Source organism: Astatotilapia calliptera, chromosome 15, assembly GCF_964374335.1.
Source record: "Astatotilapia calliptera chromosome 15, fAstCal68.1, whole genome shotgun sequence".
Classification (NCBI taxonomy): domain Eukaryota; kingdom Metazoa; phylum Chordata; class Actinopteri; order Cichliformes; family Cichlidae; genus Astatotilapia; species Astatotilapia calliptera.
The window spans coordinates 35,067,857-35,093,458 of NC_137436.1; the positions used below are offsets into that span (position 1 = coordinate 35,067,857).

Below are 25,602 nucleotides of genomic sequence, written 5' to 3' on the forward strand. Positions count from 1 at the left end.
TGTTTATCCCCACTCGAATGTAACCGTGTAGCTCCATAGTTCAGTGGTTTACCTGTTTGTCTAATTAGCAAAAGAGCTCTCATTCAGTTCTTCTGGTATTAAAAACAAAAAGATTATAGCTGCCAACTCAAACATGTGGCACTCCTTGCTTTGAAACACCAACACCCACAAACTTTTATGTAAATATGTTTATTTTAGACAATAATATATATATATTTTTTTTTTATAACAACATAATGCACAGACAGTTAGTGCAGACTATGACAGTTAAGGTTTACACATCAGTTAGCCAGGAAAGGAAGACCACAGAGCAACATTCATTCAGTTCAGTCACGCTGGACGATGTGACATCCATGTGATGATTTTTGATGACATTGGGGTATAACTGTACATTACGCCACTGTGTGTGCGCATGTGTATGGAAAACCAATAGATGTATTTTTTGGATGTACATTATGTGGTAATGATGTGTTGCCCTTAATAGTAAAATATTAGTGGTGTGCAAATGATAAATGTAACATCTCAAGGCATGTCATAGAGAAAATAAACATATCTTAGAGACCTAAAGTAAATAATAACCATTGAAGAATCTTATGGAAATATAATATTCTCTTAACAATATTTTGTACACTGATCAGCAACAGCATTAGTATCCCGGCTCTGACTCGTCGGAGCCTGAAAAGGGATTTCTGGCAACAGGTTTTTTTGGTTCTGTGGGTTTGTGGAGGCTGACTCCACATGTTCTTGAGCTGTGCCTCAGCAGTTTTTGTGGTGTGAGAGTCTAAATTTTGTCTATCAAGTGACATAAGCCAAATCAAAGCTGACCAGCTAAACAAAGTATATTAACTAAATAATCCAATTATTTTTCACTTCACCTGTCGGGTGTTTATGTTGTGGCTGATCAGTGTAAATGGAGGACATGGCAAACTATAAATATGCGTTTAAGTAAATTCCAGTGGAGCTTTTCACAGCTCATATCCAGTTATGTTTGCTGGTGTGTCTGCCCCAGTTAGCGGCTTTGATCGTGTCAGTCTGCAGGCCAGCACTTGTGTGGGCTCGTGGGGCTCCGTGGCTGGGCCTTTGGACTCCCCTGAAAGACAACATAAAGGACAGGGCTACATTTTAAAGGCTTGATGGTAACGATTGTATGCATTCACTTCATCGCCTTCCCAAGAAGACCATAGCTTGCATGACTGTGGTGACACCTAAAGGGGGCAGCGGTGCACCTTCATTTAGTGCAGTCCACACCCTAACTATAGCTTGGAGCACTGCAGCGGAACTGATCCTACCACCTTTAAATACAAGAGGCATCATTCACTCCAAGTTGTTTATAAGTGTGACCTAACTTTAACTAACTCGCACGCTTTATTTATTAGATTCAAAGGTGATTTTACAACCCTAATTTTAAACTTGGCCAGCTACAATGTGAAATCTTGCAATATGTGCATTAGGGACACTGTAGGTTGCATAATATAAAAATAGCTGGGCGATGGGAGCTGATAACCAAAAAGTCTCAAAGTTACAAGGCGAACACGGGGGATTGGGGTCGGCTTTGTTTTGTAAAGGAACCGCCTGGCTTCTCTTTGAAGTGCTGAATTGGTTCTGCTGACGTTGGATGACTTAATCGAATTGTACTGTACTTTACAATCAGATTTGGCAAAAGGGAAATTCTCATGATGTTTGGCCCAAATCACTGTATTATAGCGCTCCAAACATTTTGAAGAGACTTTCTTTGAAGCGGGCCCGCTCAGAAGAAATAAACATGTTGATTTGGTTAAAAATGATAGCTTTTGTCATCAGATGTAGCCGTGATGTCGCATAGCCTCATTCAAAGTGTGTAAAGTTGAATTTTCTGTTTACTGCTGGTGTGATTATTAGAAAAGTGAAGCTCAGTGTTTCCCTGATGGAAAAAGAGAAACTGTTTTAAAAACTATTATAATTTTGATTCTTGAAAGTGGTCCTTCTTAGCTGATAAACTTAAGCAACAATGCGAGCATCACAACTAATTCTAGCCACCCTGTTCATATATGATGGGCCAGACTTTGTGAAGAAGGCTTGTGGCATTTTATTAGATTTTTATGCAGAAGGGCATTATTCTTGTCACAGGGTGGCATGTGACCTTTATACAAAACACACAGTGCTTGTAAATATGCTGTGTTTCTTGTGTATTGTTGCCAAGTCATTCATGAAATCGTTAAGATTTGTGAGTGAATCCTGACTTTGAAACTGCTAGTTTGGATACCTCTCCTCTAGACTAAACTTGGCCTCTGTCTGGTTTGATCCCAGGAATTGCCAAACCAGTTCAGTCCAGGCCCTTTTGGGCTCCTTTTATGGTGAACGTCCTAGGGAAATGTGTCAAATGTGGTATTAAGGAGGGGAAGTTTGGTCTGATGTTTGAAATATCTTTCCATTTTAAGTAGTTAGAGAGCAGGTACATTCTCTTAATAGAACAACATTTGTTTTTCCACTGCTAACCTATTACAGCTTTCTGCCCTATTAAAATTAGGTATAGAGCACAAGAGTGACCAAACTTTTTTTTTTTCTACTCATGTTCTCCAGTGAAGTCTGAGAAAGTCCTTCAGTAATGAATTTTACGCCTTGAATCGAGCCAACCAGCTACAAGGTGAATTGTGACCAAAAAAAAAAGATTTGATTTGGATAAAAAGAGTCAAAGATACTAAGACTGTGCACCTAATTAACATTGGAGGGACTACTCATCCCATAAAAATTAAAAATCCCAGTTTTCCACAGCAAATTACTTCCAACAATCCATCAATCCATGGGGGGGGGGCTGGAGCCTATTCCAGCTACCATAGGGCAAGAGGCAAGGTACAAGGTCTGACGCAGGGCTAACACAGAGACCGACCATTCACACTCACATTCACACCTTTGGACCAATTTAGAATCATCAATTAACCTAACCCTACTAACGGCATGTCTTTGGACTGTGGGAGAGTACCCAGGAAGAAACCACAGGGAAAACATGCGAACAGTGTTGTATGTGTGGTGAGTTTTATGGCTCATAATACTTATGGAGAATATGAATGGGACTTTTACTTCCTGATCATCACTGTTGCACTCTATAGCAGTGTGCAGAAGTGTTTCCTTAACTGTTACATTTACTTTGGATGTTGAGCGAGCCTTGCTTTTTGTTCTCCATTATTTTTCTTCGTTTGCGTTCGACTTTAGTTTGGCCATGAACATACGGTGCACTAATCTACTGCTGTGAAGGAGGCAAAAAAAGAAATAAAAATATTGTTCAACTGTTTAAACGCCTTTGAGTTCTGCCTCCAATACTCAGCTGTCCCTAACAATTCTTACCAGTTTAATTATTCACACAGTGTGACAAGATTATATGGCGATTATGCGGATTTTCCCCTTTAGCCTAAAATAAATCGTCTGTATTTGAGAAAGTGGAGAAGAAGGAGTCGGGAATAAACCAAAGTCCATCTTTGATAATATGAACTCACCGCAGCAGTCTGGGTCTTGGCATAGTTCATATGAGCGTAGAGTAGCACAGCTGTGTCGTTGTGGGATGCCTCCAGTGCGATGGACAGAGCATTGCTTCCATCCTGCAGACAGACAGCAAAGATGGAGAGAGACACATGAGTATCCAGGAGAGCTTTTCAACTAGAGCAGAAAGCTTTACAGTGTGAGAGCAACCATGTGATACACGTTACGCACAGTTGCTCTGTTTTCCAGTTGTTTGGACAGTTTTGTTATTTCTTTTACCATCATGCACCTTTGCTTAACCAGTTAACTATGGGACTTTTATTGCTTTATGATACGTTTGACTGTTTATAATACAGGAAGACAAAATGGTCAGTTTGGAGTTATTTGTTGGCCAAAGAATTTAAAGTACAGTGTCTTGCTACCTTCAGTCAGTGTCTGTTTGGTTTTATGATCCTTTTTAAAAACCAGTCACACTGCTGTCAGTATACTTATCCTTATTTGTGATTGGTCAGATGCTGGCAGCGCCACCGTTTTCTTTTGAACAAAGAGGGGAAAGTTGATAACTAGCTTCATGTGACCGTTTATCCTGACTGCTGATTTTGGGGTAAGTGAATCCAGATTTCGGAAGTTACCCTGGGTATGTTGAACTCGCTTCATCTCCTCAGTTCCCAGACATGTGCAGACTGGGGGATGCTGCACAGCGGTCAACGTGGCCAGGTCCCAGCTTTCATAAAATGTGCCAAGAAATTCAAAGTGAGCCAAAATATTTTCTCATTTTAGACATTTGATAGGTTTTCTAATATGAGCTTGTTAGATTTGCAAATCGTTGCTTTCCCTTTACATTTTAAACATGGTCCCAACATTTGAAAATGGGGTTTGTAGTAACAATACTGCTTAATATAACAAGTGAACTGAAAGTAAAAATGGTTCTGCAGTCGTTACTGTATCCACTCAGCCTTGCAGTCAAACTTTGTCACGCAGTTTTGTGTTTTCAGCGGAGAGGGGAGGTGGGGGCTTTTCCTTCCACCCCCTCAGTCCAGCTGTGCTGTACTGAAACACAAACCAGGAGCTGCTTGCACCAAATGGCCAACTCATTCTGGCACAGATGTTAATGCTCAAATATCTGTCTGTCTGGCTTCTCTTCAAGCATCTACAGAAATCCACTGTAAAATCACTTTAAAACATACAAGTGGGGAGAAAAGCAGGAGTGTTGAGCAGACCTTTGCTAGCGTTAGCATTTAATGCTGCCAGATTTTTGTATTTCTTTATGGGTTAAGTGGTGAAAAATGCAGAGGACCAGTGTAATGCCTGCAGGACATTGTGTCTGAAATCTGCAAGTGTGTTTTAAATTTTTTCCTCTGGGGTCCAGTCACTGCGTTTCCTCTGTACAGCATCCGTTTTAGTCTAATCTGATTGTAACACCTCAGCTTTCTAAGAAGAAATAGAGAAAAAAGGAAACTACACAGACGAGCAGTTTCCTGAGAAGAGATTAAGCCAAATCCCAGAGAAGAAAGCTCCTGGATGTTTTTTGGCAGCCATCAAACAGCTGGCTTCAGTGTTAGGCTCATGTTTCTGTCATTGCATGAGCTAGTTCAAATGCTTAAATTGTAGAAGTCTTACGTTATCCACAATGGATATGTCGCACCCGGGCTGTTCCAGGAGCAGTTTGACAATCTCAGTTCGGCCGTGCTCACTGGCACACATCAGAGCCGTCGATCCCTCATCGTCCTGCACGTTGACATCGGCTCCACACTCGAGCAGCGCCCGCACCATCTCCTGACGCCCGTGGCTGACTGCTAACATTAATGCCGTCTGGCCTGCCTGCAGAGGTAAAGAATTTTAAATGATTTGGATTAACGAGGAAGCTTCTGCCATTTAAAGCTTGAGTGTTCAGAAGACTTCAGACTGCTTTATTTTTGGATAAATGGCATTCCTGCATGGTGCACTGTTTCCTTTTACTGCTACTGCCCAAAAACAACGCTCACATTTGAGCACCGTGCACTTTTGGTCATTCACTCATTTACTACTCCTCATATAACAGACAGCTGTTTACTCAGTAGCAGGCAGTAAATTAAATTCTAGACACATAATTTGATTTTGCATCGTCACTTGCAGGTGCAGTCACACAATGCTAATTTTTGCCATCTATGAGCTGATTTTTTTTTTTTTAAAGGGAGGATGTCTCCCTAAAGTCCAGCTACAAGGAAAGCTGGCACAACTCAATACACACCGTACTTGAGAATCAAGACGGCAGCTTTACAATAAGTATACAAGAAAAGTCTTCTGGCTGTCTGATTAAGCACAAAACTGATCCAAAATGTAAATATAGAAAAAAAATATAGTCTGAAGTCCTTACCCGAAAACTGCATTGCGTGACTCGTGCTTAATTACCCACAGCAACAATAACAAGCAGCAGTAATTGGTTTTATAGACAGTGATGCTATAAATTCGGTCCTATGACTTGGCAGCGGAAAAACCCATCAGGCGCTGTGTCAAAACACATACACTACTCAGCCTGATTAGATCAGCCGGGGAATGAAGAAGACTTCAAGTCAACGGGTTCTCGTGAGTGGCTTCTGTGTCATGTTAGGCTCCACATTTGCTAAATCTAATCTGAGATATGCCCAATCACACCTCAGGTTTCCAGATTTAAATGCAGTATAGTAGTTTATTACAATAAAACAGCTCCACCTCGAAATAAACAGGGAATAAAGAAATTACAGTAGTCTAAAAACAAATTCACTCATAACATTATTTTTTATTTATTATATGTTAATAAGCTTTATAAATCCAATTTGGCTGCTTCACGTTTGCCCTTTTTTGTATGGTTTTTTTTTATTATTATTCCAGTTTTTTGTGTTCAAATCCATCTAAACTCATTAAAACAAGCCCACAGAGCCAAGACTGCCACATTTAAATGATAACACGCTTCTGGCTGATGGAGCCGACTACACATTCACAGAAGCTCTTTGTGTGCATTTCTAGACATGTTGCGCATTCGCATTTCTCCAGGGCTGAGGTTGTTTTTATTATAAAAATAACTAGTATTGGCATGTTAAAGTCACATGAGTACTAAAACTTTCTTCCACAAATCGTTCCCATCAAATCTTGTGGAATTTCAAAATAAAACGAACAAAATAAATGAGAAATACAGGATATAAGCTACTAGCATACGAAAGAAATGGCTGCTTCCAAATATCTGCACATTCATGTGGCATGTTTGTCCACTTTAAGAGCTGGATGATGAACTGCTGATGACTTGCCTGGCTGGCCTTGGCGTTGACATTACCCTGACTGAAGAGCTTCTTGACCACAACCATGTCCTCCTCCTTCTTCACAGTTGACAGAGCAGCCAACATGATGGCTGTGTAGCCCGCCTTGTTCTGCTTATCCACAGAGCACACACCTGTAGGAGATATGCTTATCACTTATTGAAGCGTAAGGACAGGACCGTCAGCAGGTATTAGGTTAGTTGACCAGTGAATAACACTGAAATGCCAATGAAAATGCTGTCACTATGTAAATAGTGTATAAAAAGTAACAATATATTCCAAAGATGGCGCTTTAAATACATTTGTTGCTCATGACTGAGTAAAAACGAGTTTTGCTGTGGTGGTATTCTGATTATCGTTTCTTTAAAAAGATATCATCAGATTAGGAAAAGCAATAATATGTTCAACTTATATTTCGATCATGTATATCAGCACTTTGGCTGAGACTTTATGTCTTTTAAATGTGCTATATAAATAAAGATGACTTGACTTGACTATATACACATGGTGAAAGTCTTTTAAAAAAATTAGGTGTGTGCAAGTAACCAACTTTGTGATCACAATAACTCAGAACAAGAACGAGACAACATAGGATTTTCAAATTGATACCACAGGTCCATCTATTAGGAGGCTGTCAACTGTCAGTATTATTTATTTATTGATACTCTTGGCTCTGCATGATTATGTAGAGATGGTATATTCTTAAGAGGGTCAACTCTGGCTGCGCGCACAGCAAACCCACCCTCTTGCTGTTTAATTCAGTTCTGTTTTATTTATACAGCGCCAAATCACAACAACAGTCAACTCAAGGCGCTTTATATTGTAAGGTAGACCCTACAATAATACATACAGAGAAAACCCAACAATCATATGACCCCCTATGAGCAAGCACTTTGGCGACAGTTGGAAAAACTCCCTTTTAACAGGAAGAAACCTCCAGCAGAACCAGGCTCAGGTAGGGGCCAGTTGGAGTCGCAGCAGATGGCTGCCCCTCCCTGAGCCTGGGAGGCCGTCACTCCCAGGCTCAGGGTCAGCCAGATGGCTACAGCCAGATGGCTCCAGATGTTCAAGGTTGCTCCAGATGATTGGCTGGTCCTTGCAAACAGAAGGTTTGCAAGGACCAGCCAATCATAAGCAAGCGCGTTGTAAAGGAAGCTCGCCTTCAAGCGAGAAGAGTTGAACACTTGCAGTGCACACGCCATCAGTTTGAGTTATACATTGGATGATCTGAAGGGTTGTCCCTAAGGTTCAGTATAACATTTACAACTATTTTGAGATATGAATCATGCAAAGCTACTCTAGCGCAATAAACACAAGGAGCTAGAAATGAGCGTTACCGTCCATTTTAAATTCCCCTTTATATCTGCCTCAAACATTCATTATTTTAAATGTATACACAGCCCCACAGTGCAAACAAGAAAGTTCTCCTTGACTGTTAGTTTATTAAACAAAAGGATAGTGCTACACTCACTGAAAAAGCAGGTTTCAGTTCATTGTTTACTTCCTGTGGCTGCACATTAAGTGTGTGCTGTTTTTTGTTTTTCTTCCCATGAGGCATGGTGATAAGGTCGACAGGAATTGGAAGTGGACACAGAACCACATGTTGCCTGATCTTATCAAACCTCAAATCAAGATAGTAACAGTGCGCAAACATTAAATTCAAGTCAGGATTATCCTTCTCTGAAAGCTACTGCTAACCTGTGTCCAGCAGCAGCTCCACCACACCAAAGTTAGAGTGAGAGACGCTGTAGTGAAGAGCTGTATTCCCATTGCCATCTGTCATGTTGACTACGTGCTCCAGCAGCATTGATGACACCTCGGAGAACGCCATCAGGTAGTCAGAGACCCGCGGCGGCTGAGCCATCTTCGCGCTGGAGATACGAAACCACTCAAGTTGGACAGTGTGTGTGCTGGAGAGCTGGAGGTGAGGACGGGAAGTGATATATACTTATAAACTGCAGACAAGTGCCTGAAGTAGATCGGCATACAGCATAGACACAAGTAAAACTGCTTTTGTCTCAAGTTTTTAGTAGCCAGTTAGACCCAGTGAATGAGTTTTTCTTTACATGATGGCTGTTTTTCTACAAGGCACACTTTAGCAGTGATGAGGTTAACAGTTTACCCCCCAGAGTTCCTACCAGGCAGTCATGAATCACTAATTCAAGAGACATTTGGCACTTTCTCAGAATATTTTTGCTATATAATCAAGAGAAGGAGCAAAAAGTTTGATTTTAAACACTTTTGCATGATTAAATATTGCCTCACTGCAGGCGAAAGCGTTACGTGTGTCCCCTGGAGGTAAAATTGAAAAAGAGGAAAGCAGGGACGCACCACTTCCTTACTCTTCAGTGTTTTGAGGTCATCGTTTAGGTGGTTCTTCAGAATGAGACAGGCTTCTCGCATTTTTGAGCTCAACTCAAATCTGTGACAAAGCAGACAAATGTGTGAAGTTGAAACACAGAAATAAAATCGCATTTAGAGGATAAGGCCTTTTGTTCCCTCCATAGATTACACTCTAAGTCAACAAAACTACATTTACTTTCATTTTCATAACAACCCACTTTTCTTTCACACCATCAGATGAATAATTTGCAGCTCTCAGCGTTTCCTCATCAGTGTCACTCTCATCCAGGTTAACGTTTCTCTCCTCCTCTGACGTTTCTTCCTCCAAAGCTGCCTCATCTTCTTCAGTGCTGTCCAAGCACTCGCCTTCGACACTTTCTCCAGAAGAACTCCCATCTTCCTCCTCTTCTTCCTCCTCTTCTTCACTGGATGTTGATTCATACCTGGAAGAGCCAAATATCTCAAAAATCTCATCTCTGGCTCTTTATTTCTCATTTGTTAAACCTGTCACCTGGTCAAAGTGTCATTTCCCTCCTCGAGACTACTTGTCGCCACTTATTTTACTTTTGCAGAGGTAAAAATAAAAATTTGGTTTCACATTACAGTAACTCACCCTCCATTTAGAATACCAACAAACTGCAGGCTCTTCTTGCTGCTGCTGCGATTCTCCCCTGCGTTATTCCCGTCTTTCCTCTTCATGATTGATTTCAGCAAACCTGTTGCCATAAAAGAGGGGGGGAAAATAGTGAAAATGCTTGTGCATGAGCAGAACGTGTCTCACACACAAGCAGAAGGTTCAATGAGAGATGCAGGCAGCACAGTTAGGCTGCAGTCAATCAGCATTAGTGATGACAACCAATCCACAGATGAGCCATTCAGTTCAGTACTTCATAGGGTTGCCAACTCCCTGAAAAATAAATAAGGGACACCTCGTGGCCAGGGCCGGGCAACCCAGTTGTCTTCACCCTTCCCAGTGTGGTAGCTCTTTTTTTGTGTGTGAAATTATTTTTTAACCATTTGACTTGAACTTGATTTAAGCAGATGCATATTCTTTGTGATATGACCATATGGGAAACAAATGATCATTTAGCCATTTATTTTTAGCTCAAAATGACAACATTAACACAGTAAAACAGGTCTCTTTCTTAAACAGAAGCCTGTCATGCTTAACTTTTGAGAATATAAGTAAATCTTTCTTTAAAAGAACTCTGTCCTACTTAACTTAAAATTATATAAATTAATAGAAAGCAATAGAACGAAAAATATTCTTGTAACAGTGCACATTTAGTGCATTTAGTACAATTGGCTTCAGTTGAGGTATTATTTCAGCTTTTCTAAAGCTAATCAGCTGCTCCTGTTTGTAAACCCACTTGTTCCCATGATTACGCATCTTAACTCATCATCATTATTCATCTATGTATTACTTTTATGTATTAGTGATCTATTTGTTGTAATCATCTATCCTTGCATTTGTTTATTACACAAAATAAGTTATATTATCACACTTCTGGCCACATAGCCCTGATATTCACTGCACATGCCCATATTAACCTTAACCAGAGGGTTTAAAAAAAACAAACCAATGTTTACATACCATATCTGCTTCTGCCGTGGCCTGGCGGACAAAAAATTGGTAAAGGGTTCCCTGAGCTTTCACGCCCCTCATGTTCTTCATGTGCCCACCAATAGAAGCATGCCTATGGAAAAAGTGCGCCAGCACACAGTGCAGTGCGCTTTATAGTGCACTTTTCCAGCCAGGTGTTTTCCTTTTCCCATTCCTCCCTGTACTTTTGCAGCCTTTTTTTTTTTCTTTCTCTGAGCTTACAAACATTGCTGCTCCAATGCTGGGCTTACACTGTGCGATTTTTGGCCCATTTTGAGCCGATTTTTGAGTCGTGCGACCGATTTGGTGATCAGCCCGATTTTGGCCTTCATCGTGCGTCGTGTAGTATACGTGGGGTAACGAGAAGCGATTAACACCTCAGACCAGCTCCCGATCATCAATCGCTCGTGAGGGTGTCACCGCAGCTGCTCACGCGCAAACACGTAAACGTCGGTGAAAAAGACGGAGCAGCACAGCTGTGCAGCGTGTGATCTGGACACAAGCGATGGAGGCACAACTTGTAGAACTTTGGAAAGCTCATCCGAGCCTTTTCGATGTGGCATCACAAAATTATCACGACCACAACAACCGTGAAAATAGTTGGATCGACACTGCTGCTCAATCACAGCTGCCTGATCATGTTTTTCATTAGCAATTTAGCAAAGTTGATGTGGTGGTGTGTCTGTGTGAGTGAAAGACAGAGAGAGCGAGCGACAGATTTTCTGTTATAACCTTCATTTTATGGACGCACAGTGTGTCGTCCGAGACTTGCACCGCAGTGTCGGCGTTTGTTTCCCTGTTGGCCATGCTTGTTGTTGTGGTCATCGGTTGTCTTCCGGTATTTTCTCCGTAAGCGACCTTTCCTCAACCAATGAGATGAGCGGTAATCTGAATTGTCATACTCGAATTGTCATAAGTGTGCTGTCAGCTCATTGGTCACAAAGCAGGAGAGGGGCTGGGAATTATGTTTTCAAACAAAGTGTTAATTCCATTAAAAGTTATAGACTACTTTTGATTCTCACTGTATTACGGGACAAAGTGCGTCCCTTATTAGCTCAATACGGGACGTGTACTTTTGTTTCTAAATACGGGACGATTCCGTTTTTTAAGGGACGGTTGGCAACCCTAGTACTACATCTCCCACTAGCAGCACACTCGCTAAGCTAACATAGCCTGAAAGAGGCTAGCAGAAAAGCAACAAGTGCTTGAAGCCAACTGACTCAAGCCATCCAAACAACCTTTATTTGTATGTTTGCAGGAGTTTTTAAATTTAACTGCAAATTGTGATCAAGTGAGCTGAAAAACTGAGCACTGACAACAGAGCGCCTTCTCTCGCTCTCACTATCGGTATGTTGCATGTAGCAAGTGTGTCCTATGATCTTGTGTCGACTTTCAACTAAAAGAATTTAGATGCCTAAATTATGACTTAAACTAAAATCAAAATTAATACTGCTAATGGGAATTTATTATTTTTGTTACTTATTATCTTACTAAATAATTCGTAATGCTGAGCCTGACATTGCCTTGCACATAAATGATTCAGCCTCGTTCTAACAGTGATAATTACAGGTCATTACTGCATCACTGGGTTTAAGTTAGGATGTCTGGATCGAATCAGAACTGGGCAAAGTTGGATCCATGCATCCTTAATGTTAACTGCAAGCCAATATTTGACCCCAGCTCATAAAATCAGCAGCAAAGCCAAACAGTACTTACCTGTCTTGGTGCTGCTGGCTGCAGTCTTCTCTTTTTCATCTCCTCCTTCATTCTTAACCTTTCCAACTACTTCTTCTTCTTCTGGTGAGACCTTGTATTCAGCAATAGTCAGCTGTCTCCTCTTTGGTACAGTAACTTTTTGCTCTTCAGTCTTTTCCTCGCTTAAGTTCTCCCATTGACACCCGGTGCTAACGAGTACAACCGGAGCAGCCGGAGCTCGTTCTTCTAGTGTCTCTAATGCATCGGTCTGAGTGCTTTGTTCACTTTGATCTGACTCTGCGTCTTCACCTACACATGCATCGGCCACCTCCGGATGACAAGAAACTGCAGTGTGCTTTAATGCAGAAGTTAGCGTTTCTACTTGGGCATTTGTCATGACAGGTTTGGCAAGAACCCCCTTCTCAAATGTGATTTTGGAGATGTTTTCCTCTATCTTCGCTCTAAGAACTCCAAGGTCTTTATCTGCAACACTCAACCGATCCTCTAGAGCCACAATGGACTCTTGTTGGAATTTAATGGTGTCCTGTAAGGTGTCTATCTCCCGCTGTGCTTCTGTGGTCAGGCCAAGTAGTGACTCCATGACCCAAACCTCAGCCTCTTCTGTCTCCACTCTGGTTTGTATTCCCTCCTCCTGAACCAGGGGGGGTTCTGTTTCTGTGCATTTCTCACAAACATTCACTCTGGTGCCCTCACATGCATCTTTTACACCATCTCTGTAGTATAAAACAACTGAGGCCATCGGCATGTCGTCCCCTACAGCCACTGACTTCTTCTGAATGACTGTTTTTTCAGGGGCGTTTACTAAAGTCTTACTTGACAGTTTCAGGGGTTTGTCCTCTTTCCCTTCAAACTTTTCTGTCAGCCTTTTCAGCTCACCAGATTTTACAAAGCCTTTGTGTCCAGTCGAGGTCGGTGAAGTCAATCGACTGTGTTCAGTTTGGAGGATCTCTACGGTTTGGGTGGATGTCTCTGTAAACTGTTGCTTCTGTTGGGCCAAGTCCATGGCTGCCTTCTTCTCCTGCAGGGCTAACAAGAGCATATCTTTCTCTGCACGAAGCTTGGCCACTTCTTTCTCAAGTGCAGGAACACCTTTTACCCTTTCTTCCATCTCCTTCAGCTGCTTCAAGGCTGTTGCCATTTGCTCTCTAACTGTTTGCAGTTGGCTGGGTGGGATTGGGGTCACAGTGGTGCCAGCAGCTGGAGTGCTGCGCCCAGAGGTCTGAGGACTGGGTTTGGTCCAACTACTTTGCAGAGACTGCATGGCTGGAGAGGGTAAGAGCAGTTTGGGAGGATCTGCAAGCTGGAAGCGGGCGCCATTTTGGTTCTGGTGGGTTTGTTCCTGCTGTAGCCTCCGGCTGGTTTCCAGGAGAGTCCGCTCAACTCTGGGGTTACGTTGTGGTGGAGGCGGTGGCACTTTTGCCCCAGCAGATAGCGGAGGAACGTTGAGAAAAGTTACAGGGGAAAGGGAGACTGTCTCGCAGGGAGCTGACCCAAGTCGGTTACGAGGCGGTGGTGGCGGTGGAGCTCTGCCATCTTCGCTGACCGGGGATGAGAGCGACTCAGTGGACGTCCAGCCACTGGTACGCCCCCCCACACCCGGACTCCTCTGGGAGAGTTTTAGCCCCCGACCAGAGCGTCGAGAACTGATGGGTGCACGACGGAGGTTGTGCCCACTTTCTATCTCTTCTACATATTTAAGAAAGTCTAGATCCAGCTGAAATCCATACGGAGTCTGGACAGAGTAAGAAGCTTGCTGATCTGCTTCCTCTTGACTGGGGTAATGGAAAGGCGAGCCTAGATCTGAAAGGGGAAAGACATGTTATGGACAACACGTGATCGGTACTTAAGAAATTCCAGAGGGCATCTCTATAAACAGAAGTTACATTTGATTTCAGTGAGACCTGGCAATGAGTTGAATTGCGTTTCCTTTTTAAACATGTGCATGTGTTTATTTCCTTTGTCTATATCCGTCTTTGCCAGCTGCTTCCTCACCGACTTCCTTATCATCCTGGTATGCATAATCAACAGTTATATAAACAAACCAGGAGTGTGATTGTAAAGCACTGTGTCATCATATAACTAACAGATTTAAAACCCCTCAGGCTATCATCAAAATATTACACCTTTACAGGAAACAAAAGGCACTCCTGTTGTATTTGCCAAAAAGAAAAAAAAAAGAAAGAAAAGGAGAAAAAAAAGCCATGTCTAATTTTTTGGCTTCAGCATTGGCAAAGGTTAACACTTTCAGCGTTATTTCATTATCAACTGTAGTTGATTTAGGTGTCTTAAAGATGGATCAAACTCAGATACTCTGATATCATCTTAATTATCTAAAAGTGGTTAGTTCATCACCGTCCTGTCAGGTCAAAACAAATTACTTGATACATTTCTAAAACTACATGTTGCAAACCCCAAACCTCATCTCTAGGCGTAACGAACAGAAATATTCAGGACACACAATTACATTTGACAGTAAGCTTTAATTTCAATAACAGAGACTTCTTTATGGAGTTTCTTACCAGGCAGCTTTGGGTTAACTTGCACAGACTGAGTCATTTTTCAGGACGAGGACCTTTCAGCACGCACACAGCTTTGAATCAACACCTGGCTTAAAGAAAAAACAGATCAACATGAATGCATTTGTTATAGATGACCTTGAACCAAGACCAGTGGAAATAAAGGAAGCTATAAAGTATTGCAGAAGTAAGTTTCTGCAAGTAGAATTTAGACTTTCCCATGTTTTGTTTTTTTTCTTAATTGGTAAAATTTTTAGACCAAGCGCAGAGGATCGTCTTTTATGAGTTGTAAGAACGTGTAACAACCTGTGACTGAATTCAAAAGATTGCGAATCCCCGTCTTTCACTTTAACTAATTCAGTTAAACCCATCTCGTAGTTAGTTGCTGTTAGTCAGCCTTTTTAAGAGAGGTTTCTTTGTTTAGCCACAGTAGCTGTCTCTGCTGTTACTAACTGATTCTTCCTCGGGAAATATAAAATGCTTCCTGTGCTGCAGAAAAGCTCCTAGGTCCAAACAGCATGTGGAAAACTCTGAATTTTGGACACCAATTACAAAGGAAAAACGTAAAAGTGAAGCTTAAAACAGTGTGTTAAAGAGGTTAATCTCTGTCAGCCACTCACTGATTAATTCATGCAGCTGGAGCTCAGGTCGTTCGTCCTCCCTGCTTCACACAGCCCTGTGAGACAGACATCAATTATCATCATAAACAACTTCTGTCACAACAGAGGAGAACTGAATAAACTGATGAGTCAACATTTCTGTATCAGTTTGCTGAAGATGAAAATGATGTGAATCATCACATCTGGCTTTTACAGTGACCAAATGCCACACACAACCTTCAGTGAGAGCATACTGGGAAAAATGGTGGGTCAATACCGAGGAAGCTGTTCTACAGCTTTGTCTTTTTTCCTGTTAATCTACCACACAAACACTGCTATGATACAGATCAGAATGCACTCTCTCGCAGGTATTTTCTTTTTGGTTTGTTTTTGGGCATTTCAACCTTTCTTGCTGAATAGGACAGTGAAGCAGACAGGAAAGGAGACAGAAAGAGCAGGAATGCCATACAGGAAGTGGATTTTTTGTTTTCAAGCCTCACTCTGTCACTACAATGCTACAGGATGTTGCTACTTCCCACCAATAAATAGTCAAGGCAAAAAGAAAAACGTTCATTTCAAACAAAGAGATAATTAGTGATGCAATAAGAATTTGCATTGCAGAAAGAGTTCGCTTTTAGACTAGAAACCGGCTAAGCTCACCACCAACTGATGCGCACAGAAATGAGAGATTTTACACAAAACAATAAACTATTATAAAATTCAAAAGTTGTTCTGTGGAGAAAGCCAACTCTGATTACAGTCTGATGAGTTAATGTCAAACAGTTGAGGCCGGCATTGAGTCCATGTCTACGATTGTTTTTTAATACACCAACATGTCCCCTCACTTCCTTCACTTGCATCTCTTTGTTCGTTCATGAATTTTATTTATCCATCCATTTAGTTGTTTTTTTTTTTTAATTGTTGATCAGTTAGCAGTGTTTCTGCCATATAAATGAAATGAAATCAAAGCTGGGAGCCTTCACACTGGTATGAAAATTAGAGATGGACCGATCCGATATTACGTATCGGTATCGGTCCGATACTGACCTAAATTACTGGATCGGATATCGGAGAAAAATAAAAAATGTAATCCGATCCATTAAATATCACGAAAGCACCTCACAAAACTTGCAACACGCCGTAACTCGCCTCAGAACGTCGGAGCAGTATGGATCACGTGATAGAGCAGCTGTGGCATGCGGGACCTGTCGGTGGTCTGGATAGCATTTGGAGCTTCGCTAGCAACCTGGCATTTCATCTCCGACAAAGTTATCCCGAGAGAAGTAAAGCAAGTGTGTAAGTCCATCTCTGAATGTTTGTAAAGCATTCCCACGTTAAGCTTAACGAGCGACTGCCTCTCGCTCTCCGGCTGCTACTTCAATCGTGAAACTGCTTAAATGATCAGCTGATCGGCTTTTCTGTTGTGAGTCTCTTTTGTTTGTTTTTGGCCCACTTTGCGCCAGAAAGAGCTAACCAGCGGCTGAACAACAGCAGCACGTTTAAGCTTGATCAGCTGTTGTTACAATTTATTTAATATTACTTTCTACACCAGGATCTTTTTCTACGTAGCTGACGGCTGGTAACTGTGCAGGGGCGGATCTAGCAAAGTTTAGCCAGGGGGGCCGATAGGGCATTAACTGGGAAAAGGGGGCACAAAGACATACTTTTCTTTCTTATTCTCATTTAAAATGTCTAGCTTTTAATAAATAATTATCTGACACCCAAAGTTTTAATTTGATGTAAAATGAATAGAAGTCAATTACTGTATATAGTGACTATTAAGTCTAATATATATACCCTAGTAAGCTATAGTACATTTTCCTTTGGGAAGGTACCATCTGTGCAGTCTGCAATTTTGTTGAAGAAAGATGTTGAATCTATTTAATATTTCTTGAAAAATAATTGATTTCTGTGCATTTTTTTTCACACTGCATCAAATTAAGGTTGATTACGTTGATTAAGCATCATGAGGTGGAGCGTGAGGGGTGGTTCCCTATTTTTTATTTATTTATTTTTGTTGTTGCTGGGAGTTGGAACCCTATTAGTTAGGTTGCTTAATATTTACGCTAAGTACTCTTTAAAATACCAGAATAGGGAGGATGGTGTAGGTCTAAGTTTATTAGATTGATCAGTATTGCTGAACTATGAAATATTTTTTTTGTATACAGGTATAACAGAATAGCTTTAGTGTAGTTGTTGTTTTAAACTTGAGTATGAACTTGCAGACTTGCAAAATGCAGCAAGATATTTTAAAAAACAGTTTTGTTGATTAAAAAACACTATATCGGATTCATATCGGTATCGGCAGATATCCAAATTTATGATATCGGTATCGGTATCGGACATAAAAAAGTGGTATCGTGCCATCTCTAATGAAAATGTCAAAGTTTGTTGCCCATCATTCATACATAGATGGATTACAATCACTAATAGCCTGGTGAAAGTTTTACATATAACGCTGTTAGATTAGTAAGTTAATAATTACCAATGGCTGTATTACTGTTATTACTTTTAATATTTACTTTTTTTTTTTTTTAAACCTAATGCATCGGTGTATACGTTGCTTCTCAGACCATTTACCTACTTGCATCGTTATTACCTACAACATGTTGCACTAAATTGGCCTGCCCAATCTACAGTGTTAAATTTACACCAATCAGATGATCCATTATATTGCATCTCACTGTGCTACTGCATGAATAAACTATGACATGTTGAGGTAGGGACATGGAATGTCACCTCTCTGGTGGGGAAGGAGCCTGAGTTAGTGCGTGAGGTTGAGAGGTACCGGCTAGATATAGTCGGGCTCACCTCTACACATGGCTTGGGCTCTGGAACCAGTCTCCTGGAGAGGGGCTGGACTCTGTGTCAGTCTGGAGTTGCCCTTGGTGAGAGGCGGCGGGCTGGGGTGGGTATCCTAATATCCCCTCGGCTTGCTGCTGGTACGTTGCGGTTTTTCCCGGTGGACGAGAGGGTTTGTTCCCTGCGCCTTAGGGTCGGGGAACGGGCCCTGACTGTCATCTGCGCTTATGCGCCGAGTGGCAGTTCAGAGTACCCAGCCTTCTTAGAGTCCCTGGGGGGGGGTGCTGGAGGGTGCTCCACCTGGAGACTCTGTTGTCCTGCTGGGAGACTTCAATGCTCACGTGGGTAACGACAGCGAGACCTGGAGGGGCGTGATTGGGAGGAACGGCCTCCCTGATCTGAACCAGAGCGGTGCTCTGTTATTGGACTTCTGTGCTAATCACAGTTTGGCCATAACGAACACCCTGTTCGAACATAAGAGTGTCCATAAGTGCACGTGGCACCAGGACGCTCTAGGCCGTAGGTCGATGATTGATTTTGTAATCGTATCAGCAGACCTGCGACCATATGTTCTGGACACTCGGGTAAAGAGAGGGGCTGAGCTATCAACTGATCACCACCTGGTGGTGAGTTGGATCAGGTGGCGGGGGAAGACGCTGGACAGACCTGGTGCACCTAAACGCGTAGTGAGGGTGTGCTGGGAACGTCTAGCAGAGGCCCCAGTCCGCGAGATCTTCAACGCACACCTCCGGCAGAGCTTCAACAGCATTCCGAGGGAGACTGGGGACATTGAGTCCGAATGGACCATGTTCAGCGTCTCCATTGCCGAAGCTGCTGCATTGAGCTGCGGCCGCAAGGTGGTTGGTGCCTGCCGTGGTGGTAATCCCCGAACCAAATGGTGGACACCAGAGGTGAAGGGAGCCACTAGGCTGAAGAAGGAGTCCTATCGGGCTTGGTTAGCCTGTGGGACTCCGGAGGCAGCCGACAGGTATCGACAGGCCAAGAGGAATGCGGCTCGGGCAGTGGCTGAAGCAAAAACTCGGGTGTGGGAGGAGTTCGGAGAGGCAATGGAAAAAGACTTTCGGACTGCCTCGAAGAGATTCTGGCAAACCGTCAGACGTCTCAGGAGGGGAAAGCGGTGTTCTACCTGCACTGTGTATAGTGCTGGCGGAGCGCTGCTGACGTCGACTGAGAAAATTGTCAGGCGGTGGAAGGAATACTTCGAGGACCTCCTTAATCCCACTGACACGTCTTCCGAGGAGGAAGCAGAGTCTGGGGATGAGGGGAATGACCTGCCAATTTCCGGGGGCGAGGTCACTGAGGCAGTTAAACAACTCCTTGGTGGCAGAGCCCCTGGTGTTGATGAGGTCCGCCCCGAGTTCCTGAAGGCTCTGGACGTTGTAGGGCTGTCCTGGTTGACACGCCTCTGCAATGTTGCGTGGAGATCAGGGGCAGTACCTGTGGACTGGCAGACCGGGGTGGTGGTCCTTTAAGAAAGGGGACCGGAGGGTGTGTTCCAACTACAGGGGGATCACACTCCTCAGCCTCCCTGGGAAAGTCTATGCCAGGGTGCTGGAAAGGAGAGTTCGTCCGTTAGTCGAACCTCGGATACAGGAGGAACAATGCGGTTTTCGTCCTGGTCGCGGAACACTGGACCAGCTCTTTATCCTCTCCAGGATACTTGAGGGTGCATGGGAGTTTGCCCAACCAGTCTACATGTGTTTTGTGGACTTGGAGAAGGCATTCGACCGTGTCCCTCGGGGTGTCCTGTGGGAGGTGTTGCGGGAATATGGGGAGTCTGGCCCATTGCTACGGGCCATTCGATCCCTATACAACCGTTGCAAGAGCTTGGTTCGCATTGCCGGCAATAAGTCGGACTCGTTCCCGGTGGGTGATGGGCTCCGCCAGGGCTGCCCTTTGTCTCCGGTTCTGTTCATAATTTTTATGGACAGGATTTCTAGGCGCAGCCAAGTGGCGGAGGGCTTTCGCTTTGGTGGCCTCAGAATCTCATCTCTGATTTTTGCAGATGATGTGGTTCTGTTGGCTTCATCGGGTGAGGGCCTCCAGCTCGCACTGGAACGGTTCGCAGCCGAGTGTGAAGCAGCGGGAATGAGGATCAGCACCTCCAAATCTGAGGCCATGGTTCTCAGCCGGAAAAGGGTGGAGTGCCCACTCCGGGTCGGGGATGAGTTCCTGCCCCAAGTGGAGGAGTTCAAGTATCTCGGGGTCTTGTTCGCGAGTGATGGGAGAAGGGAGCCGGAGATCGACAGACGGATTGGGGCTGCAGCTGCAGTAATGCGGACGCTGCACCGGTCCGTCGTGGTGAAGAGGGAGCTGAGTGTAAAAGCGAAGCTCTCAATTTACCGGTCGATCTACGTCCCTACCCTCACCTATGGCCACGAGCTGTGGGTAGTGACCGAAAGAACGAGATCGCGGATACAAGCGGCAGAAATGAGCTTCCTCCGAAGGGTGGCTGGCCTCTCCCTTAGAGATAGGGTGAGAAGTTCGGCCATCCGGGAGGGGCTCAGAGTAGAGCAGCTGCTGCTCCACATCGAAAGGAGCCAGCTGAGGTGGTACGGGCATCTGACAAGGATGCCCCCTGGGCGCCTCCTGGGTGAGGTGTTCCAGGCATGTCCCACCGGGAGGAGGCCCCGGGGCAGACCCAGGACATGCTGGAGAGATTATATCTCTCGGCTGGCCTGGGAACGCCTTGGTATTCCCCCGGATAAGCTGGAGGAGGTGGCTGGGGAGAGGGAGGTCTGGGCCTCTTTGCTTAGGCCGCTGCCCCCGCGACCCGGCCCCGGACAAAGCGGATGAGGATGGATGGATGGATGGATGTTGAGGCGCAGCATATACATAAAAACACATCAAAAGACGTGCACATTGGATACACCTTTGCTTCCTCGCTCTTAGAGAAGTGAGAAGTAAGTCATGTAATCCCACTTTGTCACAGTGTTTATGTCTAACAGCACTGACGCACATGCCACTATCACAGGTGATAGTGGCTGGCGTCTGAGATGGTCAGTGTTACTGGCACAAACCTTGTTTTGGTGTGTTTCAGATTTAAAGCAAAGACTGGATACAGGAAGTTGAATACAGCAACCTGACCCACACACACAATCAAAACTTTAGAATACACGTAGTCATTCATTTAGTTTACAACACACACTGTTGTAGCCATGCACAAACACACACACACAGACGTTTTTCAGTAGCCTCAAGCACATTCCTAACACACGCTGTTGAAGCACGCCAGTCGTCCTTCTAGCTGGCAGACTGCTGATAACCTATAAACACACACACACACATCATCTGACAGCTCAGACTATAACACACACACGCACACACACACATACACCTTTTACTGTCAAAGAAAAGCCCGTAAACATTCACACAGGCTGCTGACTAACTATTCCAAATCTTGTCAGAGGTTGTTGTCTCGGACTTGATAGTAAGAACCTTCAGTGCAAAGAGAAGAAAGAATGCAGTACTGATAAACGTTTCATATCACCCACTGCTTTGGGTCCTGTACTACAAAGCAAGTTCAACAATATCTTTTTTTTTTTCCTTATCAGGCTTCACTTTCCCCAACATCCACAATCAGGCTAAGCGGTCACACGAAAGCGGTTATCAATAGTTAACCCAGGGTTTGTTAATCTAGCTGCAAGCTCATTGCCATGAAAGAAATTTGGCATTGGCATCTGACCAGTCACAAACATGGACAGGTCTACCAGCAGCACGTCAGCATTGGCTCAACGCAGCCCGCCACTCCTGTAATTGGCCTGTTCAGCACCACCAATTCCTCCTGGGAATTCCTGGAAACCCACAGTTTTTGAATCTGTCAGTGAGATCATTTATCAGCAAACATCGCCTCAGTGTAAGGCATATAATGCATTTAAACTAACCGCATGGTTATGAACATGTACAATATACGTGGGCAATGACGCTGGTCACTTAAGAAAGTTAGTTCATAGACTGTACAGAGGTTACAGACCCGCCGTAGACAAGTATGAACAAATTTCCTGTTTGAGGTTCATAAATACAACAGAGTACATATTGACAATAAACACCACTGCACTCTACACTCTGTTTTCTGAAGCAGCTGACGTCTTAACATCTGTCAGACAATGTTCAAGATTCTCTGAGAGTCTGTTGTGGCAGGTTGAGGGTCGCAGATGCCAACAGACTCAAACTGTGGCGATGGAGCTGGACTCCCTTGAGATGATGTCAGAGAGGTGGATGTTGTCAAAAAATAAGGACAATGCTGGACAACACCTCCCACCCACTCCATGACGTGCTGGCCAATCACAGGAGCGCGTTCAGTGAGAGACCGAGATTACCCAAATGCATCACACACAGGAAATTATTCCTGCCCGTAGAATTCCTCCATATAATGCACAAGTATACACATCCTCTACGGAAAAAAAGTACCACATGATAAGAGGGGCACCTCAGTGTTAACCACATATATATCCAATTTGTGCAATATACTGGGATATTTAGAAGCAGAGCCATTTGTATCTATTAGAGCTATTTTGTTATACATTATTAACTAACTCTGTAATATGTTATAATATTTAGTCTAGAAAGAAAAAAGTTAGGAAAAAACAAAAGACTTTAATGTATGAACTTCTTAAGTTACCTGGCTAAGTAGTACGGGCTTCAGGTTCCCCTCAGTGTTTCAGCCACATTTGACTCCCAGACCACAGCAAACACAACGCTGCAGTATCTGTGCCAATCGGACAAAAGCCACACAAAAGCTTTTTAAAGATGTGGCCTCGACCAAAGCAGAGAGCAGTACTTTGAGTTTTTGTATTGGCTTTGTTTAAAACCAAACACAAGCTAAGCAGAGCTCAAAAACAAGTCACAGAAATCTCGATTCAGCGGTCACTTTTAGTAACATGTAATCCTACCTACAGTTTTTGTCTGAGCACTTGTCTGCAGTTCACAAATTGAGTCTCAGTGTTGTTTGCTTTAGTAAGGTTCAGTTAGCCTGTTGTTATTGAATCCAGTTAGGTATGAGTCGCAGTGCTGTGTGTTGTATATTTTCCTCCTCCTTGCAGACTGTGGTATTATGTCCATATTTACTAATGTGAAGCTGTTGGATTACATGTTCAGTAGGGCTGTTTTAACTTGCTGAATAGAAGAAAGGACACTCCTTGAAAATAGTGCGTTTTCCATGCTTAAATTGTTGGCTTAACAGTTCAAGGCTGACACTAGTGACGCAACCAAGTTAATACAATTCCTTCAGAAATGCTTCCACTTCAGATAATTTGTTTACCATACGGAGCAACACAGAAAACAAACTGAAGAAAATACTGTAAACAAGCAGCTGCTGTAAGAGGCGCCATTCAGAAAGTAAAAAACAAAAAAAGGAGACTTTTACTCCCGAAAATCAACACCACATTGAATGCTGAGGCATGCTGAGGCATTACTCATTAAAGAGAGTCACCCATTGCGCTGCAAGTTCATTAGATTGTTAAAACAAGAGTCAACGGGCAAGTCTCCTCTTTCTCACTTCTTCCTCCACGGCTCCCTTCATTTCCTCCCTGCTCCTCTTCGTTTCCCAGCTCTTGTCTTCCTCATCTTAACCCTTCTCACATGACTTTTCCCTTCTTCTCACCCCCAGCTATCCACAAGACACACACACACACACACACACACACACACACACACACACACACACACACACACACACACACACACACTTCCCTCGGCTCCTCTCATGTGTTGCTGTTTTTCTCTCTGATTTGATGACAGCAAATTACAGACTGCAGAAAGAAGCTGCATTCCTTCCCTCTACACCCCGAGCCCTAACCAGCTGAGAGCCCCGCTGTCAAGTCTTTCACACTCTCAAACACACACGCAGAGTCTGAGGCTGGCACAAAACACACCGTATACACAAAGATATACAGCTGTGACACCGTTTTAAACAGCTCAAAAGTGATTGTTTTCACACCACTGATAACTTTTAGGGTGTTTTTGTTGTTGTTGTTTTAACTGTGCAGTTTAGTGCATTGCTTTTGTTCTTTTGTCTTCTTCGAATTTCACATCTGCCAATGAAATTGGTGCCCACTGCTCTGAAACCGGAGTCTGAGAACGTGGCCAGCTGGTCACGAGCACGGCAGACAAGAATGTGTTTCAGTGCAGGAAATTCAGCAGTATTTTGTTTATGACATGGTTTTGTTTTAACAATGCAGGTCAACCTAGAGAGGACCTTCCTGTTTAAATAAGGCATTACTTAAACAAGTGATCAAATTAGCTGTTAATTACTCCAAAATAATTAAATCCATTTTCACAGGGGATTATTAATCTAATCTATTCAATTCAATTTTATTTATACAGCGCCAAATCACAACAAATATCGCCTCAAGGTGCTTTATATTGTAAGGTAGACCCTACAATAATACATACAGAGAAAAACCCAACAATTGTATGAGCAAGCACTTTGGCGACAGTGGGAAGGAAAAACTCCCTTTTAACAGGAAGAAACCTCCCACAGAACCAGGCTCAGGGAGGGGCGGCAGTCTGCTGCAACAGGTTGTGATGTGAGAAGGAAGACAAGATAAAGACAGGCTGTGGAAATTATCTATTAGCTTATCTAAAGTAAGCTATTACTTTCCAAAAGTAACCTTCTCAACACATGCAATGCAGCATCCTAGGTCCTACCATTAATTTATTTTAGATAAATGTTTTTTGTTGTTGTTGGTTTGGCTAATTTTTGATTATTGCTTGTCTGAATGTAAAAGTTTTAAAACAATACAACACATCTCAAATGTCACACTACAAGTTTCAGTGAACAAACTTGTCAATTTATTCACAAAACATCACAAACTGAGGGTCACATCCTTCAATCTCTGAATTCAGGTTTATAAAATCAAGCACCACACAATCTGCTTTTAGACACATTCCTGAAACAATGAGTCATTCTAGAAAATTCACTGAATTAAAGCATGGTACTGTAATGACATGCCTTGCAACAAAGTCAGCTTTGTTGCAAGGCATAAGGAGTATTACTACAAAATGGAATTGTTTAGGATTTACAGCAACTCAGCCGCAAAATGTCCGACTACATCAAGTAACAGCACATCACCAAGAGCTGAGGCACATACTTTGTCACCAACACTCTGAAAACTCAATAACTGCAGCGCTCCAAACCTCCTCTGGTATTAACATCAGCACAGAAACTGCACACTGGGAGCTTCAGTGGAATGGGCTTCTGTGGCTGAGCAGCTCCAGTACTTCCCATGTCAACAAACTGTGTTTTTAACAAATTCTTAAAATTTGGTGCTGAACTG

The 25,602-nt window shown here is 43.1% G+C and overlaps 1 protein-coding gene across 2 annotated transcripts in view; it reads right to left on the bottom strand.

Annotated features, from left to right (window-relative positions):
- Positions 1 to 173: 173 nt before the first annotated feature.
- Positions 174 to 25,602, bottom strand: part of kank3 (KN motif and ankyrin repeat domains 3) — a 50,076-nt gene continuing 24,647 nt past the window's right edge. Inside the window, exons 2-12 of one of the 2 annotated variants that reach the window (XM_080289427.1) lie at positions 15,524 to 15,579; positions 14,907 to 14,995; positions 12,388 to 14,187; positions 9,682 to 9,784; positions 9,287 to 9,511; positions 9,057 to 9,147; positions 8,424 to 8,643; positions 6,713 to 6,859; positions 5,074 to 5,270; positions 3,471 to 3,572; positions 174 to 1,090 (exon numbers count right to left, since the gene is read on the bottom strand). In XM_080289427.1, the coding sequence (XP_080145553.1) occupies positions 1,028 to 1,090; positions 3,471 to 3,572; positions 5,074 to 5,270; positions 6,713 to 6,859; positions 8,424 to 8,643; positions 9,057 to 9,147; positions 9,287 to 9,511; positions 9,682 to 9,784; positions 12,388 to 14,187; positions 14,907 to 14,943 (2,985 nt within the window). In that variant the 5' untranslated portion in view covers positions 14,944 to 14,995; positions 15,524 to 15,579 and the 3' untranslated portion in view covers positions 174 to 1,027. The remainder of the gene's footprint in view (positions 1,091 to 3,470; positions 3,573 to 5,073; positions 5,271 to 6,712; positions 6,860 to 8,423; positions 8,644 to 9,056; positions 9,148 to 9,286; positions 9,512 to 9,681; positions 9,785 to 12,387; positions 14,188 to 14,906; positions 14,996 to 15,523; positions 15,580 to 25,602) is intronic. The other variant, XM_080289428.1, reaches the window with a different exon arrangement.